Genomic DNA, 19,819 nt, shown 5'->3' with positions numbered 1-19,819 from the left:
TATGGGGTTTTAGAGAATCTAGTATTTCAATCAAGTGACCCTGGCAGCCAGGCAGGATCAAATTAGGGCACAAATCCAAAGTTATCCAAAATGGTTCCACAAATGTTCACTGACATAAATTCAAACATTGAAAGTTAAGGCTGGCAGGACACAGTTTCAATGGTTTCAGAGTTTAATACGAAGGCCAAAGTCCTTCTTTTGCAGCAGGTGCAGAAGGCTTACCTTGAAAAGGGAAAACTTCCCCACTGCAGTAACACAGGGAGCTTGTACTGTGTATTCTGAAAATATAATTAAGAATCTGAGACAAAATTCATTATATTTACTGCATACTGGACATCATTACTTAACATTTCTAAGCTCACTTAGATGTGATTGTAGCTGATTGTAGTATACAGAGGCTGCTCCAAAATGGCTGCTGCTGTTGTTGTCAAAGCACTTGTGCAAGAGAATAAGTACCACCTGCCTTTAAATTGCACTAAAGGCACAAAGGGCTTTTTTAGTGGTAGGCCAAGAATCTGATGCACCAGAAAAATAAAAATCAGCAGAGCTTGCTGCCTCTGGCCTTATTAGCAGTGCTTTTCATGGGGGTGTTAACAGTTGCAACCCTAAAATGTGTTCTAATGTCATGAGGTTTTTCAGCAGACTTGCTGGCATTATTAAAGGAAAATGCTTCTTAATGCTCTCATGACCTCTTAATTCCCTGGTCTGTTTTTAATGGAACTGGTAATTCTCTTTGTTTTTCTTCCACCTCACTGATAATATAAAGAGGCTTTTTGACGTTTCAGATTCTAGGTCAAAATTTTCTCTTGTGGGGGGGGAGGAATAAACTTCCCTGATTCAGAATCCTTCTGGAAAATTTAATTTGATCAAAAAACGCTTTTGGATTTGTAGTCAGCTTAGTTCTGTGCGATGATACCAGGAGCAAAGTAGCAACATGAAGCACTTGACTCTGCTTTCAGATGCACTCAGTGCAGCTTGCATATTTAGAGTTGAGAAAAAGAGAGGGCGTGTCTCATTCCCTCATGTGCACTTACAGATGAGGTAGATGAATTTGCTTTAAGAAGTCGAAATGCCGTGATGGTAACAATATATATATGCAAGCTGGTTTTGTTTGGGGTGGTTTTGGGGGTTGGTTTGTTGGTTGGTTTTTTTTTAATTCTCTTGCCTGCTCCTGAATTTCTTCTGTGTGCACGCAGAGCAGAATCAGCAAGAGCTCCTTACCCTTTCCTTGCACCAAACCTCCAACTCCTCCAGTGCTGTAGTCTGGGTTAAAGGATCGCGTGTAGCTTCCCCATGCGTCTTCCACAGCCATGGGAAAGGCAGCACAGAAAGCCTTTTTCATGTGTACAGGATGCAATGAATGTCATGGAGGACTGGCTATGAAGGATATAAAAATCTTCCTCCTGGGCGCCCCGATACGTGTCCAAAGCGGTGGACGGGCTCACTCTGGCCCATCGCTCACACCGACCTGACAGCTCGGATCATGGCCAGTCTCCTGCCGCCCTTCCCGCGGTGCCCCATTCAACAAAGCATCCGAGAAGCCCTTTGGGGCATCCCCAGCTCCAGCTGCTGGCCTGGGGAAGCTGTGACTGTGGAGGAGGGCCTGTTGCAGCAGCAGGAGCGGCGGCGGGAGGAGCCGGAGCCGTTCCAGCGGAGCCGCTGCTGCGCGCGCCGGGAGCGGGTTGTCCCCTCCCGGTCCCCGCGCTCGGCGTCGCGCCGGGAGAGGCTGCGCAGGGAGCGGGTCCCTCGCTCTGGTCCCCGCCGTGCCCCAGGTGAGTTTTCTGCCCCTCTGTCTCGTTACATCCCCATCCCCTGCAATAGGAGGGGTGACGGTGGGGAACTGATAGCAGGCTTGGCAGGCAGGAGGCTGCACTCGGGTTTACTTAGCGCCTTTTTGTGGATAATGACGGTTTGGGATTGGGTGTTTTAATCATTATTTATTCTGAGTGCCAGTTGCTCCGATGGTGTTTGTGGTATTTCATTTGCATTCCTTTCTGTACTTTCTCTGTGCAAAGCAGAATGCTGGGAGTCTCCGAGGCGGCAGAGCTCATGCCATAGGCACACATGTGCTGTCCCTGTCAGTCAGCTCTCCCTCACTACCCATTAGAAATAACTAAAATGAGAGGATCTAATAAAAGCCTTTCTCCTTTCAAAACAAGGAAATTGTATTTTACAGGGATGTGCTAAAATAGGTCTGTTACTGGCTGGTTTCCATGGGACAGGCCTTAACCCTGAGGTATAAATTCCGCTCAGTGATTTCTCAGTCACTGATTTTGTTTGCATTGAAGGTGAAATTTAAAAACTAAAACAAGCCCCCCTCCAAAAAAAAACCCCCAAACCTGTGAACTTCCAGAAGACCCGCACTGACTTAAGTACACTAACTACTCACTTTGGTCCCATTGATCCAAAAGGATGGTTCTTGAAAGTAGATTCTCAATCCTGCTAACATGGTGAAGACCTGCCACAAAACAGATAAGGACAGCACTATTAGACTCCTCATTTACTCCTTGAAACCATTCCTGTTAACCAGAACATTCAATATCCCTGCGTAGTCAGTCTTTCCTGTCCCACACACTGCCATGAACAGCGCTTTCAGGAGCTGAAACTGTGGCGAGGCGGACTTGCCTTTGTCAGAAGTCTTAATGTATTTTGTGTCAACAGCTACGTGACTCCAAGATCTGGGATGTTGCCCATGCAAAGCTGGATGGAGAACAATATTCTTTTGTCCTTTACTCACACGCAAGCCAAGTGCAAAATTAAGTACATAAATCCACCCTGGGAAAGTGATCAGTGAAGGGAAGGAGGGAGGCACTGGTAGGTTGCTGATACTTTCTATTCCAGTTGGGAGGACTGGCATTTGTGGATTCCCAGCCCCAATGAAAGGATGAAAAAAACTGAACCAAAAGTATCACTGATGTCATTAAAAAAACCCCTAAGAACACAACTATTTGGTTCTGCAAGTACTAATTAAAAATACAGAAAAGTACTGGAATTTGAATAAATAGACACTTTACCTTTAAAAAGGAAAACTATTAACTATTAACTTAGAACACACTGAAAGTGTTTGCCTATGGCTCTGTATTCTTCTTCTATGCCTTGGCCATGCCTCAGGCCAGTTTCATATCAGAACAGCTCAAACATAACCTCATAGGTGTTAGAGCAGCCCTTGGCTTTGTTTATGGCACCAGTCATTCCCAAGTATCAAATACTTCATTTTAAACTTGAGTCTTGATAATTTGAGAATCACCTCTGACTTACTTCCAGCAATCTAGCAGGGAAGGAATTTCTTGGCTCAAAAGTTCTGGCTTAACTTCACTGGTGTTTTATATGGCCAGAGCAATGTAAAAGACTTGAAGAAACTGAGCTGATGGAGAATATATGCCAACCTCTGCTGTAACAGAGAACACTATCAAGCCTTGTCTCCAGCTCTCACACTTGTGAAACTACAGTAAGTAGGTGCACCAAGAAAATATCTGACATACAAAACAGTGCACTGCAATATCTTGTGTTAGAATCTACAGGACAAAAAGTGGACTAGTTAAGAGTGAGCAAAAACAGTGATAATTACCCACAAATGACTTGGGTCTTATTTCCCACTCTGAGAAGTATCTCCATGGGATATAATCAGTAAAAAAGAGCCATATTTAATCAGACTGCAAGCTGTGAAAAGTCTTAATCTTTATTCAAACAGGCATCTTCACCTCCTTAGATACTCGGTCAATGTGTTTGTAGCTAGTGGCATCTAACAGAAACAAGTTCTTAAAATTCCTCTGCAAATCAACCTGGATCAGTCAGGCTTAAGTTAGGAGAAAAGTGTCCCCTCCTGAAGCTTTAGAAACCTAAAAATTAGACGTTTAGAAACTACAATTGTTCTAACTTTATTAAATGGTTGCTTTCACTGCCATGTACACAGGGCCTTGTGACACTTTCAGAACTAATGGTCCTGCTAAGTGGTGCTGACAGCAAATAACCTTTATTATGTGCTAAAAGAAGGCACAAATAGATAAAGATGTATTACAGCCATACTTTAAAGGAGGAATGAAGAAGTTAGCACAGATTATTGTGATTCTAAAACTCAGATTTTTTTTTTAATTATTTTAGTGCTTGAATTCGTAAGCTTAATACTCTTCTTCTGTTAGTTTCTGTCTCTTGTTCTTATGTACAGCATAGGCACACAAAACCCATTGAATTTGTAATTGGGCTGTGAGGATATTTTCACCTGATCAGTGGGGAAAAGACAACATCATTGAGAAGTCATCCATTTGGAAAACTGTGATTATTTTCTTCTCTTTAACTTTTCCACCTTTATTTCTTTCTTTAGGTTTGCAGCAATGATAAAGGAAGATGTAAATGACCGTGAAGATTCTGAACCATCAGTATGTGAGAGAAATGGCATGATTCCCATGCATGAGCTAAGTGAGGTAATTAACTAGAATCTCAAAGAATTGTTCTAGTCAGAGAGAACCCTCCTTTTCCTTTCCTTTTTCATTTGTTAAGAATAAACTTCTTAACGTAAAAGGCACTTAAAAGTAAGCATATAGTATTGAGTGTATCTCATATAGATGTCTCTATGGCACATCTTGATGCACACGGTGATCACAGAATCACGGGGTGAACAAGTAACTCCATGCTGAAAGCTCACGAGGTTTGTGTTCCAATCATGATTCTTGAGTAAGGAATATATATATGGAGAGAGAGAGGGAAGAGAGAAAAATAATCAGAAATGTGGAACTATTACTGGAGAAGGGCCAAACCACATTATTGGCAGAATTCCATGTCTACAGTATGACAATATGCTGACATGATTAATCATATGGGAAGGTAGATGATTAACTTGTCAAAAATAATGCTAAAATGAAGTGAGACACATGTCCAAAAATGGTCAAAAAGTGCTTTGGCTATGAATATGGATAAGTAGGTGTACCACTATAAGAGAATAGCTTCAAGGAACTTCATGGAAATAACTCCCAGGGTAGCATTTCTCCATCTCTACTTTGACTTACCAACTTGAGCCTTCCAGCAATGGATTGTGTGAGTAAAGCTTGTACTGGCCAGTTGTGTTGTTTCTTTCATCTTTGTTTTGTTATTTTGGTTCAAGGCTTTACAACAGAAGTTATTAAGTTATTAGTTTAATGTAAGTATCTGTTATTTAATAGAACAGATAGTTGTATTAAAATCGCTATCTCACTGGAATGATGCTAATCATTAACTGTATTGTGAAATCCAGTCTGGTAACAATTATCAAATTGTAGAAAATATTAATAAATGCTTAGTTTTGTACACAAGACAAGCTGAGCCTGGCCTGCTATTATTGTTCCTTCATCAAATATGCAAATATTGGTACTGCACAGGTGCTATATCTCTTGGGACAGGAGCCTTGTCAGTTGCAGATAAAAAGGCAAATGTCATGCAGTTTCTCACATGCAATTCTTTGTGCCATGCAAAAAACAAACACAGAGCCAAAAATGCCAAAAATACGTCAAAGCTGGACATTCCTAGAATGGTTGTTTAGTTAACACAGTCATCTGTAGCCTGTGGGAATGCAGTGCATCTCAGCTGACTTCAGGTCTTGCACACTACTTCAGATACATACCGTGCCACTTCTGAGGGAGTCTCCATGTTTTCATTCAGCAGGGACCAACAGCAGATGCCAAAGGTACTAATGGGAATATACAAACAGAAGAAACTGCTCTCTTGAACCACTGCATTCAGCAACCTCCAGAACCAACAGCAGGGTCTTCAATACCTGCAAGAACATGGAGGCAAATATTTGCTTGTCCTCCTCAGGGTTTACTTGCCCAAACAGTGACAAATGGTAGGTAAGGGACACAGCTAATTAAAATAAGAAATGGCAAATGAAGTACTTGTTTCTCTAAATGGGATGATACCTGTCCATTGTCCTTGAAAATAATGAATGGGAACAGCTGTGTTTTAGTTATCCATTGTTTGAAAGTTTTAACCAGAGGATAAAAAAAAGATGAAACAAAGATTTGAATGTACAGTTTTTATTTCTCCAGTCTCTCTTATGTGTTTACCATGGTAGGTATGTTTTTGCACTGCACACTGTTTTCATCAGAAGAAAGACCTCCCAATTTTTGCCTTGATAGTTTACCCTTAATACCCCAGGCTTGCAAAGCCAAGAGTCCTCACTACAAGGCAAACTGACCCATTTTGTTTAGAATTTGTCCTAAACTGAAAGCTCACAAAAGAGACGCCTGGCTAACTAGTTATTTAAGATTTTTCTTAACAAAAGACACTTCATGTGTCTTTGACTGCTTCCACAGCTACTTGGAATTCTTAGGCTTTTATGTTTGGAAATCTACTGGTCTTCCCTTTGCCACCTGTCACCTTCAAGTAAGATTAACAAAAATCCAATCTGAAAATGCAATACATTTCCTCTCCTTTAGTCTTCTTCTTTTATATGTAAGCATGCCTGTTCTCGTTGGACAACTGTAGGAACAGATTTGTGAACCTTGAAAGAGCATAATGTTTTTACATATTTTATAATATTTTCACACACTGTTCTCATTATACTTTTCAGGATGTTTTCCCCCTCTGTATTATCCTGCTTTGATTCTTGTATCAAGAGAAGTATCTATACTCCAAATGTCTAGAGACATGACCATCTTCAGAATTTTTTCCCCAGGGATAACAATGTACTGCACAAACACATTCAGCCAAAAAATTACGCTTCAATTATTTTAAAAATTAGACTGGAGCTGCAGTCGTCAGTTTGAAGATACGCCAGACTGTTCAGCAGCAGGTTTTACTGGGGTTCTGAAGCTGAAGGAAGATAATCAAATGCAAGATAAGTTAGTGAAAGTGTTTGCTTTAAGTTTGAAACCTGTGAAGTGTTTTTCACAGCGGACCAAGGCTCACTAAATTCATTTTGATATTTAAAGTATTTTAGCATCAGTTTAGGGATCATCAAAGATTAATTGCATTATTATGATTAAACTAATTTTTAAGGTAAGTAATTTTATTTTTAAAAGTCATGGTTAACTGCTTAATCGAAAAACAAATGTGATCTAACAACAAAGTTGTTTCTGAGAGATGATTAAATACTATTTATTTTTTGTTTTGTTCCAGTTGCATTCGTGGTCCTGGTTTGGGCTGTGGTTTGGTCCATAACTGGGGCTGAGTGTCTCCCAGGTGGAAATCTGTTTGGAATTCTGTTTCTTTATTTCTTTGCTGTCATTGGAGGTAAAATTTTTGGATTCATTAAAATACGAACACTGCCCCCTCTCCCTGCTCTTCTGGGTAAGATATCCTTCCTTCTTTTCTTCCTATATATTTTGTGTTGTTGAAACCATCCAGTAGGACCTGTATGGTAGACATGTTTGGATTGGGAACAAATAAACTGTGTCACATTCAAAATCTGTAGCTTTTCCAAGTGACTTTTTCTGGTCCTCTCTGAAAAGGTGCAAAACTCCCCAGACTGGCTCGGTGAAATTCTAACTAAGGCTCTCTTCTTAATTCTTCATGAGTCAGAGAACTGTATGATTACAGACTCAAAGTTTATTGTCCTTCAGACCCTTCTGTCACAGTTACTTAAAATTTGGGTTTAATAACACCAAACAGGAATCCTAATCCAGACATCATCTTACAGTACAGTAGTAATCTCTTTGCAAAATTATTTCTGAGCTGTTTCTTGGTATCTCACACAATGAAAATGTTTTCCAAACAAAACATTACAGGAATTCCCTACTGCTGGTAGTCCAAAGGATTTCTTTCTTCTCCTTCCTTTATCTCAAGATAATTGAAACCTGAGAAAGTAAATTCACAACAAGGAATAATTCTTCTGCAGAGTTGTTCTGATTCAATCATAACATTTTTTTTTCACACCAGCATCCTATTTTATTTTACATAGAAATGCAAAATAGAAATGGGAGATGAAAATAATGTTAATTCTGACATCTTCAGAATCTTTTCGGGTTTCTTTCCTAGAGGAGTTTTTATATTTGCTTAGATCAGTACAATATTGTGATGTGCTGTGATGTCAGTGAAGTTGGAAATGAAGCTCCAGGTTCTTCTCACCAGCTGTATCCTGTCCCCTTGCTAAGTTCACTGCATAAATGAGTAAAGCTGTTGACAGGCAGTGAAACTCCATGGCAGAGTGGGCCTGCAGTGCAAAGGTGTGATGCTGTAGCCTGCATAGCTGGTGTTGTGCCTCACACAGGAGCTCCACACACGGCCCTGTCCAGGCAGCGTGTGCGTTCTTGCACTGCTCAGTTTCACCAGAGAGAAAAAATTCAAATGAGAGGGAGGAAGGTTTTGCATATGGCATGCATGCCTGCAACAATATGAACACAGAATGTCACATGCAGGGAGTCTGCCCTTTCTAGGTAAACACCCCTTTTAAACAAATAAAAGTATTTCTGACCATTTGGATTCTGTTTGTTTGGGAGATTTTAATTACATCTGTATCTAAAAGTTATGAGTTGAGCTTGAAACTGCTTGTCAGACAGGTAATACTGGACAACAGAAACTTCAGCATGACACCACATGTCTGTTGAGTTGTCTAGGACAGAGTTCATTGTTCTGATCCCCAGTCTTTGAGGAAATTCGGAGAAATCTATGACTCTGAAGATGAGATAGACAATGTCTGTGAATATTCTCTTTTTACGTTAAAGATAAAAACCTTGTGCTCTTACATGCCTTTAACCTATTCTTGCTAGGTCCAGTAGAGTGTAAGGTGGCTGGCTGAACACTTAAGCACCTTATTTTGAGCCTCTGTCTCAAGAAAAAATGAGTGAAATTGGTACTGAAACAACCACCTAATATATTTTAGGTGCACATTGCAGTGAGGTTTATGCAGCAGGAAGCATGGAGCAGATCAGTGAAGATATCCCTTGAGCTGGACATTTTTGCTTTGTTAAGTAGATTCCTGGATCAGGGTAGTTCCAGTGACTTGGACCTCATGCAAACGTTGCAAAGAGCATGTGGTCACATTGCCAGCCTGCTATAATTGTCATGAGGTACCACAGATTAATTATGACACTGTTTTTCTCTGAGAGGTGGTGGAAAGAACAATGTCTGAAAGTTTAGAGTGTCCCAGGACAAATCAAGTTCACAGTCAAGGCTCACAGTGAGCTGGGACCAACCTGAGCACAGTGATTTGTTTACTTTTTGTCTTTTTTTTTGTTTTTGTTTCCTGTTTCTAAACATGACTAATATAAAATTAATGCCACAAAAATGTATCTTTGAATCATCAGGACTCACAATGGAAAGTTTAAAGTCAACTTTTCCTGTACTTTTCCATATCCTTCCAGAGCAATGGCTTCAATAGCTTTGCAGGAAGTCTCTGATTTGACAGTTTTACTAATATTTGCAAAAGGTTGTATCATGCAAGTAACTCAAATAGAGGATAAGACAGAGTTTCTGATTTCCCATCCCCTTTTTGTGCCCTCTTTGTGTAAGAGTCTCATTGCCAGAGCACTTTAAAATGTCTCAATTAGTCCATGATGAGCTGGTTTAGATTATACTTCCCAAATGAAAGCAGCATTCCGGTTCATGCGATACCTGCATTTCTTACACCTAAGAGGATTTTTAACAATTCCAAGCTTCTGAGATAAATACACAATATTAGATGATCTTCCTATTTTTGTGTTAAAACAAGCTAACAAGAAAAAAACCTTTAAGAATGCAGAGATGTCTTTGCTTATGGTAAGTATGACCTGCACCTGGTGAACAAAGCCAAATTCTTTTGACTCAGACTAAAGCTGTGTATCAGCATCCTGCTGATTTATTCATTGGTGACCTGCTGTGTTTTTAGGCCACTTTTACTGCTTTAAATGTGTTTATCTCTTTTCATGCCTCAGTCCCATTGTTAAAACATGGCTAATAATTCAGAATACAAATTGTTTCCTTTTCTCTCATAAAAACGTGGTATGATGTCTGTTTTTAAGAGTGCTATGCAAGCTTTCCTTGTGCAATAAAAAAAAAAATTCATTTGACAGGAGCATATTTGTTTTGACTTAAGGGATGCTGCTTGCTGGTTTCCTAATCCAAAATACTCCATTCATCAGTGACTTTGTCCAGATAAACCTACGCTGGTCTGCAGCACTGAGGAATATTGCTCTTTCCATTATCTTGACCCGAGCAGGACTTGGCCTGGATCCAAAGGTATGGCACCAGCCGTTTGTGTGAGGCAGAGTATACAACAGCTATCAAAAAAATTTGAATAATTGGTTACATTAAAAATACTGAACTGCTCAGTCTTGGAGCATCTGCAAATTCGATCATTACAGAAGCATAATTTTTGTTGTATAATTATGTGTATGTTAATACTGGCAGTTGGATTTGTACAGTAGGTAAGCAATCCAAAAAATACCTGACAAAAACTGATTTTATGATTATTTTCATTTCCTGAATTTTGTGAGCAGAACAAATTGAGGACGTGTGCAGCATCATGGTCTGTCAGGAAGAGTTTACACTGCCTGACAAACTCCCTGTTAGTTTATGCTGAAAAACTAAAGTAATGGAAGGGATCCCCAGTCCTTGAAAGAGAATGTTTTTGTGTGGACAGAAATCCAAAAAACGCAATCAACCACAAAAGTGTAAACCCTGTGTGACTTTTTTTACTGTTTTTTTTAATCATTGCCATTTTATTGCAAATATGTTAATTGCAAAGATGAATCCTGCTGCACTACTGAAACAATGATTCACATCACAATGAAGTCCATAACAGTCCTGTGAACACAAAAGAGTTTCTGCACCCTAAGAAATATGATATTTCATAAATTGATGAAGGCAAGGTTTTGCTTATTCAAAACAAGCTGGCTGATGTAAAGCTGTACCATATTGGCCCCTACCTGTTTAAGCAACCACTTAGAGTTTATAAAACTTAGGTAAAGTATGGGTAGTTTAGAACATCTAAATTGATTTTTCTTTAACAAGAAGAAGTAGAGTTGCCAATGCTTCTGTTATTTAGGAAGGTATGGTGTTGCCAATATTGAAAAATGTCTGTTTTCCTAAATTATCATCATCTTATTTTCCAATACCGAAGCTTGTATGAGCATAAACTGTGTGTTGTTAAGACACAGCTTGGATGCCCAGTTCTGTGAGATTGCGTTTCTTTCTATTTCATGACAACTTTTTTTGCTGAGGGAACTCATTTATGGCTCATTTTAATTCCATGTGGTAATGAAAGTGTCATTTGGACTCTGTGTGTGGCAAATGCTTTGATGCAGTTAAAATTGTTCCTCATGTAATTGAAACTGTAAACACAAAAAAGTCAGCTTCTCTGCTTAGCCCTGATTATGCTGGGATAAACTGGACTGGTAAAAAGTGGAACTCACTGTTTGGGCTTTTTTATTCCATGTCAAAATTAGGGACCTGTCCTAGCAGACTCATGTTTATGACTAACTATTAAAGACAGCTGTTACAAGCAAATTTGCCAGTTCAGAAAAAAAATTTTTAAGTTGCTGAGCCAAAAGGAGCTTAAGCTGTGAATGTCAAGTGAGAGAGAGCTGAAAGATGCTTGGCTCCTTGTGCCAAGTTTATGTAGTTCTACAACTTTTCATGATTTGTTCATAGATTTTGGGATAATTTTTGGGGGTGCTCATGCAACTTCTGGGATTATAGCAAAATCTTTTTGTGGATGTAGCAAATGACAAAAAGCCAAACAGAATTTTATGTCACTCCTTCCAGTGACATTCAGGAACCTTGTCAAGCCTGGATTCACTGCCACACTTGAAAATTTTATATCCAAACCATTTGGTCTTGGGCCTATCTCTAGTTTAGGCCATGTCATGTCCTATAGGGCAGCTCAGACACAATTCTTTAATAAGCCATATCAGATTGTAATGTTTTTCCTCTCTGTAAAGCCAAGGGTACTGACACTATTGTGCCCGTATGGTTGCAGGCTCTTCAGAAGCTCAAAGCCGTCTGTTTACGGCTTGCTTTCGGACCGTGCCTCTCAGAAACATGCACAGCTGCTGTCCTTGCCTACTTGTTCCTGCATTTGCCATGGCAGTGGGGATTTATATTAGGGTAACGTACTGCCTTTTCTCCTGTATGACAAAAGTGCCTGTTTTCGGCCTGCAGCTAAATGATCCAAGTGTGGTTAATTCTCTGTGCCAAGCAGAGACCTCAGTTCAGTTCAGTTGGGAAGCTGTGCTTAGCCCCTGTGGTCTTTAGCTTCCCATTTATGTCTGGCTCTGTGGCTAATTTAAAGGTCATATTTTCAGGCTGCGGAGGAGTACTTGCATCATTACTCTTCTGTGTTTGTGACCTGAGCACTTGAAGAAGGAAGAAGGATGGTGCAATCCCTGAGTCTTGAACCACAATACAGGGGGCTTTTAGGGACAGAAAATTATACCACAATTTGGAGAATTTTCATACTGGAATTCAGAACTTCCACACAGAGAGATGCACATAGGATAGCCTTCCTGTCACAACTCAAGGATAAGGATAAGGCATGGTATGTTCTAGAGTAACATCCTTGAAGAGAAGACTTTTTCCATCTAGTTCTATCTAAATTGGTGGACTTGGTCCAGACCCATACACTAGAACAAGATGGGTGAACTCCTTCTCTGACACATGCTGAATTTTATGAGAAGGAACTGGGCTACTGAGTCATAAGCATGTCTAGACCAGGTTTCTAAATGGGACAATCAAGGTGTCTGTCAGGGAGCACAACTGGCCTGCAGTGGAGACTCCAGTTTTAGTCTGTGGAGCCCTTTACTTTTAATGTTACTGAGTTGGGCAGAAAGTAAGAGCTGATTGCAGATCTGCATAGAAATATCCCTGCTTGTAATTAGAAGGGAAAGGTTAGGAAAATACCTTACATAAAGGTCTGCTTATTTATACTTCAAAAGAATTAAGGTCAGAACATTCTGAAGTTTTTTTAGTTCAGTACTTTCTTTTTGATATGCTGAACCCTGTGTGTTTTCAGTTTTGTTCTAGGTGCAGTCTCCCCTGCTGTGGTGGTTCCCTCCATGCTGATTTTACAAGCTGGGGGATACGGGGTGGAGAAGGGTGTCCCAACTTTGCTAATGGCAGCTGGCAGCATTGATGACATTCTGGCTATCACAGGCTTCAACACTTGCCTTGGGATGGCTTTCTCCTCTGGTATGCTGGTTAATCTGTACATGAGGAAATGCAGAATGCTGATATTTTGAAGAATGTGTGCTCTGTTATGGCTGACTGGTTTGTAATTTAATGGCACCTCCTTATAAAATTCATGTATAGCCTTAAATACGGAGATTGAAATTGCCCGTGTTCAAAAGTTAGTGTAACATTGTCAGCTCTGAGTTGTGGGTCACAGCAACTTTCAGAGAACATTTTTCCCTGACTGCTTCCTTAGCTGCCAAGTCTGGTCCCTGCATGCCCAACATAATGCTTTGAAATTTCAGTGGGTTTGGCAATGTTCTTACAGTGGCTCTTTCTCTGACTTCTCTTGCACACTTTTCTTGGCATGAGCTTTCAGAGAAAGAAAGTTGCACCATCCAGTCCCTTCAGGCCCATAGGTTCCCTCCTGAACTCCTTTGCCCCAAGTAATTTAGAGCAGACACTGTCCTGGAATCACCCTCACAGGTCTAGAGCGTGGTTTGACTGAAGGGTCTATGTATGGCTTACTGAACACGTTTTTCTTTTGCTAAATAGGTTCTACTCTGTACAATGTGCTCCGTGGAGTCCTGGAGGTTGCTGTTGGCATAGCAGCTGGGGGAATTCTGGGAATGTTTATTCGATATTTCCCAAGCCATGATCAGGTGAAAACCCAGTAAAAAAAAAAAAAATTATAATAAATAGATTCTTTGCTAAGGGATTATTTTGTTTACCTATTAATTTCCAAGCCTCCTGTGAAGCTGGTTTGGGAGAAGGCTTTTTACAGTGCTAGCAGCTTCCAGATTGCAAAACCTATCAAGTGAGGATGTGTTTTAAAGGTGATTATTTATTTACTGCACCAATATGTAAAGGGGGAAGGGTCTGATACCCATGGCAGACAGTAAAATAATAATTTATTTGATTGATGCAGGACACATTTACTTCTTTAAGATGTATCCAGTAGGCCTAAGATTAAAAATTAATAAAGCAGATGTATTGGAGGTTTTAAGTGATTTGATCATATCATTAGTATTAAGTAGAATGTGTTCCTTTCTGTTAAAATGACATGTACAGAAAGTGGTAGATGAATTTTCTATTGAGGGGTAATTAAACGTACAGAAAATTGTGGAAGAATGTAGATATGCTCTGGACTACTGAAGTCAGTATTCAGAGCATCTATTGCCCTCAGTGGCACCAAATTTTCTTATTAAATAATGTAAGAAGTGTGATACCAGAGCTAAACAGTTAGATAGAAATGAGGAACAATGGTAGATAACTGCCTGCTGTGAGACTGAATGAAATAAAACTAGATTGTTCCTGGCAAATGTTTGAGTTGCTCTTAAAAACATCTGGTGGCCAAGATTTCACCTTTCCTTGGATTAACTGTTGTAGTACTTGACTGCACAGGTAGAAAATCCTGCTATCGCAGAGTTGAGGCAGAGCTGCTGGAAGAGAGCATCATGTTCCTTGTGATAAAAATAGCCTATTGGCAGTAAGATTTTGGATGGGCAGAGGAAAAAAAAATTACCTTTTCCAAATTTGTATTCTTAGGAATTGATGTCCAAAAAAAATCCTTAATCCAACTGAGCAGTTCAAGTCTCACTTGAAAGCTTTGATTCCTTCAAAATTATTAATTTGTATTTTTCTTTTCAAGTTCTTATTTTCAAAATTAACAGGAGTAATTTTTTTCCTCCATTTCTGAAAGGAATTTACTTTTTTGTTTCTCTCTTTCCTTGGCTGCAGGCATCTTTGGCATGGAAGAGATCATATTTTGTACTTGGACTGTCCATGTTTGCTGTTTTTGGCAGCATCTACTTTGGCTTCCCTGGATCAGGAGGGCTCTGCACATTAGTCTTGGCTTTTGTCGCAGGTGTGGGATGGTCTGATGAAAAGGTGAACGTTTACATAAGAAGGATACCATATCCAAAGCCTGGTGAATGTACAGCCTGACAGGAGCTTGAATTTCTGTCAGGAGTGGTAATGCTGTATTTGTGAAGTGTTAGGGGGTGTACAGATTTAAAAAACAAACAAACAAGCAAAAAAAAACCCCACCAAACCAAGCAGAACATTCTACACTTATTTTGGAAGTCTTTAGCATTTCCCTTGCCAGAAAGTTACCATGTATGTTGGTAGAGCAATATGTATGCCAGTACAGAGCCTGGCATACTGACTGAGAAAAGCTCAGCTTTCCTTAGACATCTTAAGCTGTATGAAGGAGACTTAGTTGTGAAGACACTTGACAGTAGCAATCCAAACTTTTAATTCCCAGCTCTGTGAGTGTATGTACACAGTCACTTTATGGTAAAACTTACAAATGGGTGTCCAAGATACAGCTGTGGACATGGCCTGAATACCCTGAGGGTTCATTCCCTGTGATTTGGAGGGGGTGAAATGAAAAGCAGTGATTAACTATCCTCTCTCATCTTTCCCAAATCCCAGCCAGTGTAATTTGGGTAACTTAGAGAGCAGGGTGCACACAATAAATGGTGACATAAGGCCATACAAAAACCATAAAAAGACTGCTTTTTAGTCACTTTCTTTGAGGTACTAAGCATACTTCCTCTTACTGCAGCTGTCTCACTGCATTTCTGTACCTTGCTATGTCTTACTGCCTCTTTTGCTTGATACCATCTACATTTAATGTTTTGAGGGGATCTTTCTCTCCGCAGCTGTGGGAAAAGGGGAAGGCTCAGATATAGCAGAGTCCATGTTACTATCCCCATCTAGACCCTGACTTCACTAAGATCTCAAGGTTTGTTATAACAGTGAAAAGAAACTATGATTGCCCAACTTTAAATGATGAAAAACTCTTCTTGGGACTTAACTAGTTAAAGACATTACAACTGATCAAGCTCTCTAATGAAAAGCTTTTAAACCATTTCAGGAGGAAGGACCTTAAAAGAGTATATGTAGTCTATGAAGGCTTAGTTTAAATTCTTTTGATCTGTGCATTTAGCTTCTTGGCCTTAATGATGTCAAATGCCTTAGCTCGTTTTTCTCAGATGGAGCCAGAGATATCTGCATACTGTGTACTCAGTACATTACCAAGGTTTTCCTGCTGAGCATCTCAAAGGCCACACTCTCCCACTGTCTGTGGTGGAAGGCACTTGACCAACACTGTCTACAGAAAACAATGAACATTGAACCTATTCCTGGAACAGTTAAATGGGCAGTAAACAGACTGAAATCTGCAAAGAGGGGATTTCTGGGGGCTTGGTTTGGTTTGGTTCTGTTTTATTTTGCCAGAACTGAAAAGGGTGAAATAACAAGGAGAAATGAGGCAAAAAATATTTATATATATTTATATATTTCCACCTCATTCTCTTTAACGTTACAGAAGTTTTTGTATTACTGTAACCTACCATTCCATTGACTGAAGAGCAAGAGGTGTGGCAGGATCAGTCCTAAAGAGAATACCAAGGACGGGACATGTCTAGGCCCTGGATTGATTATTAAGTGACAGAGCACTGCACTTATATTTTCCACACGCTCCAGCCTGAAGGTTCATTTGCTAGTGTAGAACCCACTTAATTAAAAGACAAGTGCTATTTCATATGCTGTCTGTACCTTTTCATATAAGTGGAAGATTCTTGTTTATCCTGGCCACAGTCGTTTTAGGAAAATTGTGTAAAGTTCAAACATGAGAAGAAGAGATGGTTTTGCCTTTATACACTATAGCTCAGTGGAAAGTTCTGCGCTTGTTCCTGGTATGTGATTTCAGACTTGCTCAGACTAACTTTGCTCCTGCCGACATGGAGAGAGGCCTCTGACTGAGTGCAGCATGAGCAGAGTCTGACTCTGCTCAGCTACAAATGGAAGAACATGTTGAAGCATGCCGTTCCCAAAGGCTGAGAAACTTCATGGCAAAGCTGTTGAAATTACATCTTTCTAAGTACTGAAAATCAACAGTGCTTTATTTTCTTCCTCTTGTCTGCAAACTGCTCTGTTACTGTTCAAACACGAGTGCTTTTTATTTCTCCTCTCAAGACATCAAACATTTCTTTACTAGGAGAGCTAGACACAGTCTGACCTTCAAAAGGTGTGTAACTGATTTTGAATCTTTTAGTATTAGCTCAAAGAAGGAGGAGCAATTCTGGACAATCTTTATGAAACATTTTCATTTTGTCCTATGATTACTTACTGTCGTGTCTACTTGGCCATCTTTTTGTGAACTTACAGATTATTTTTGTTCTTATTGCAGAGGGAAATAGAAAAAATTGTGGCAGTTGCATGGAATATCTTTCAACCTTTTCTTTTTGGTTTAATTGGAGCAGAAGTATCTGTTACATCTCTTAGGCCTGAAACCGTTGGTAAGATCATTCACAAATTACTCAGCTTTCATTACTGGATTTGAAAGAATCTCTGTAAAGAAATCTAAAACAAAGCAAACTATGGCTGACCCCAAAAACTCAAAAAACCAGAAGCACCTATGCCCAAAAGTACTGAGAAGTGTTTGTCTGTTGCAGGGCTCTGTGTTGCTATATTAGGCATTGCCCTAGTTGTGCGAATCATAGCAACGTTCCTGATGGTGTCTTTCGCTGGGTTTAATTTCAAGGAGAAGGTATTTGTCTCACTGGCATGGATTCCCAAAGCCACTGTCCAGGTAAACAGTCCAACATCACTTTCATTCCAGGCTAAATCTATTTTCCTTAGTAAAGCTCCCTCTAACTAGCACAGCAGTAAGCAGGGAAGGGTTCAGGCTCAATGACAGCAGAGTGACAGTTCATATTCTAAAATACTCTAAATCTGCTTGAAAAATGGGTGGAGAACATTTTATGTGCAGGTGTTTTGCTTGCATCCTGGATTTGCTCTTGATAATGACAGTGAATTTTACATACACCACAGGAAGTTTAACAGTTTCTCAGCCATTGCTGATTATTGTGCCTTCACATACAGATTCTGAGAATTCTCAAAACAAAGGTAAAAGCATTTCCCTCTTACACATGAAGTGTCTGCAAGGACAGTCACATGAGACTCAAAATGGGTTTCAGTTTGTGATTATTTTGGTAAGGAGTAGTGTGAGAGCCATATTAATAGAGATGCCTCAGGCTGGCTACATTCCTGGTCCTTTATTTCAGTGATTGTCAAGTCATTTAGACATTGCCTCAACAGCATGATTACTTGCAAACAAAAGTTAATAAAACAGGCAAGGCTTATTACATTAGTGAATTAAATTTTCAGAAGCTGCTACTACTTGACTATTGTCAGGATACATTCTCAAAGTGTGGTATTTTAACAGCTGCAATACACAATATACTGGCCCATTTCATTAATCACACATTCTCCAGAAATGTGGATAAAATGGCAGCTAAATAATGTTCTTCACAGGAGGAAACCACCCAGATAAACTCATTAGCTTAGGAAATTCCAAGCGTAGCCAAGTGAAAATGGTTCTCATAGGTGTAATACAATGCTTACTTTGCTATGTGTGGCCTAGAAACGAACGGGTTGAATGTACTAAAAATGTCAAATTTATGTGAACTGTTGACTGATGATAGGTCCCTTTTTCCCCCTCATTCAGTGCTAAAGATTACTTGCTCCATCTCAGCAATGTTTTCTTCCCTGCAGGCTGCAATAGGTTCTCTTGCCCTGGATACAGCAAGACGACATCAAGATGAGCAACTGGAAAAGTATGGAATGGATGTACTGACAGTAGCTTTCTTAGCTATCTTGATCACTGCTCCAATTGGAGCCCTGGTTATTGGCTTGGCAGGGCCCAGACTTTTGCAGAAGGCTCAGACAAATAGCAAGGAGGATGAGGAAAGTGCTGAGGTTGGAGAAGAGGCAGAGGCCTGTGAACCTTCCTAAGACAACTACAGCAGTCTGGTCCTTCAGCCCTGACACTTTTGTTGAGTAAAGATGGCGTGTCTCTAATCTTGCTGGAGGAAACTAAAACTATTAGTCACCCCTGCTATTTTTAAATAAGCCCTGGTGGAGTTCTATAAAATATTTTTATGTGATGATGGTGCCTTGAGACGAAATAGCTGAACATACAGTGAATAAGATGACTGGGCAATGAGTCACTGAGAAGTTAGAAGTCAACAGTTACTTGAAATGTGTGGGTGGTGAGGCCAGGGAGAGGGTCAGAATTTTTCAGGCATGGAGTGGAGTCATGAGGTGGAATACAAACAGAAGAAAATGGAGACTAATGTGAATAACTTCTTGATGGTTGAAACTGGGCTGTGAGATGACAAGTTCTACAACTCAAAGAAAGCAACTTCCAAGTAAGAGACTGCTGACACATAGTGAACAAGTCCTGCTGTGGGTTGGTGATTCCCTCTCCTTCGTCATTTGTGTTCCACAACTTGCCTTTCCCTATTGCTGTTCTTCCTCACAGCTGATGCATTCCTTTGTGCCTTCAAGGGACTGTCAGCTCTGGTCATAGCAAGGAACAGCAAGTGGTACTTACATGCTCAAAGGGACAGCTGGGGGCCATCATGGACTGTGGTAATAAAGATGTTGGTGCTGGCAGAAAAAAGGACAGAGCTTGAAAATGGGATGATGGTTGTGGGATGCCTATAAGGACTGGGAGAGGGTTGTATGGATTGTATATGCTGCTTCTTCACCTGTGTACCTCGGCCTTCACACAACATGATGTCGAGGGAGAGATGCTGTCCTACAGCCAGGAGTAACCTCTGTTGATCAAAATCCTGCTCTTGCCTTTTTAGGTTTGGTACCACGTGACAAATACCAGCAAATCTGTCTTCCTCTGCTACATTTTGTACAAGTAACTAGCTCCAAGTAAGTTGTTAGTAACTCCATTCTGAGG

At 40.1% G+C, this 19,819-nt stretch overlaps 1 protein-coding gene across 4 annotated transcripts; it reads left to right on the top strand.

Annotated features, from left to right (window-relative positions):
- Positions 1-778: 778 nt before the first annotated feature.
- SLC9B2 (solute carrier family 9 member B2) lies at positions 779-19,274 on the top strand. 4 transcript variants are annotated; one of them, XM_032108074.1, is made up of 12 exons: positions 779-1,772; positions 4,322-4,421; positions 5,635-5,815; positions 7,090-7,260; positions 9,983-10,125; positions 11,867-11,994; positions 12,899-13,074; positions 13,609-13,715; positions 14,794-14,943; positions 17,252-17,360; positions 17,517-17,653; positions 18,619-19,274. In XM_032108074.1, exons 2-12 carry the CDS (start codon positions 4,332-4,334, stop codon positions 18,856-18,858), a joined length of 1,632 nt encoding a protein of 543 aa, XP_031963965.1. In that variant the 5' UTR covers positions 779-1,772; positions 4,322-4,331; the 3' UTR covers positions 18,859-19,274. The 4 variants fall into 4 exon arrangements, with proteins under 4 accessions (XP_031963965.1, XP_031963962.1, XP_031963963.1 ...); XM_032108071.1 differs by having other exon boundaries at positions 5,632-5,815; XM_032108072.1 differs by lacking the exon at positions 779-1,772 and adding an exon at positions 1,779-2,814 and having other exon boundaries at positions 5,632-5,815.
- Positions 19,275-19,819: the final 545 nt, after the last annotated feature.

This window comes from Corvus moneduloides, chromosome 5 (assembly GCF_009650955.1).
Source record: "Corvus moneduloides isolate bCorMon1 chromosome 5, bCorMon1.pri, whole genome shotgun sequence".
In the NCBI taxonomy this organism is placed as follows: domain Eukaryota; kingdom Metazoa; phylum Chordata; class Aves; order Passeriformes; family Corvidae; genus Corvus; species Corvus moneduloides.
This window is presented reverse-complemented; position numbering and strand designations above follow the sequence as displayed.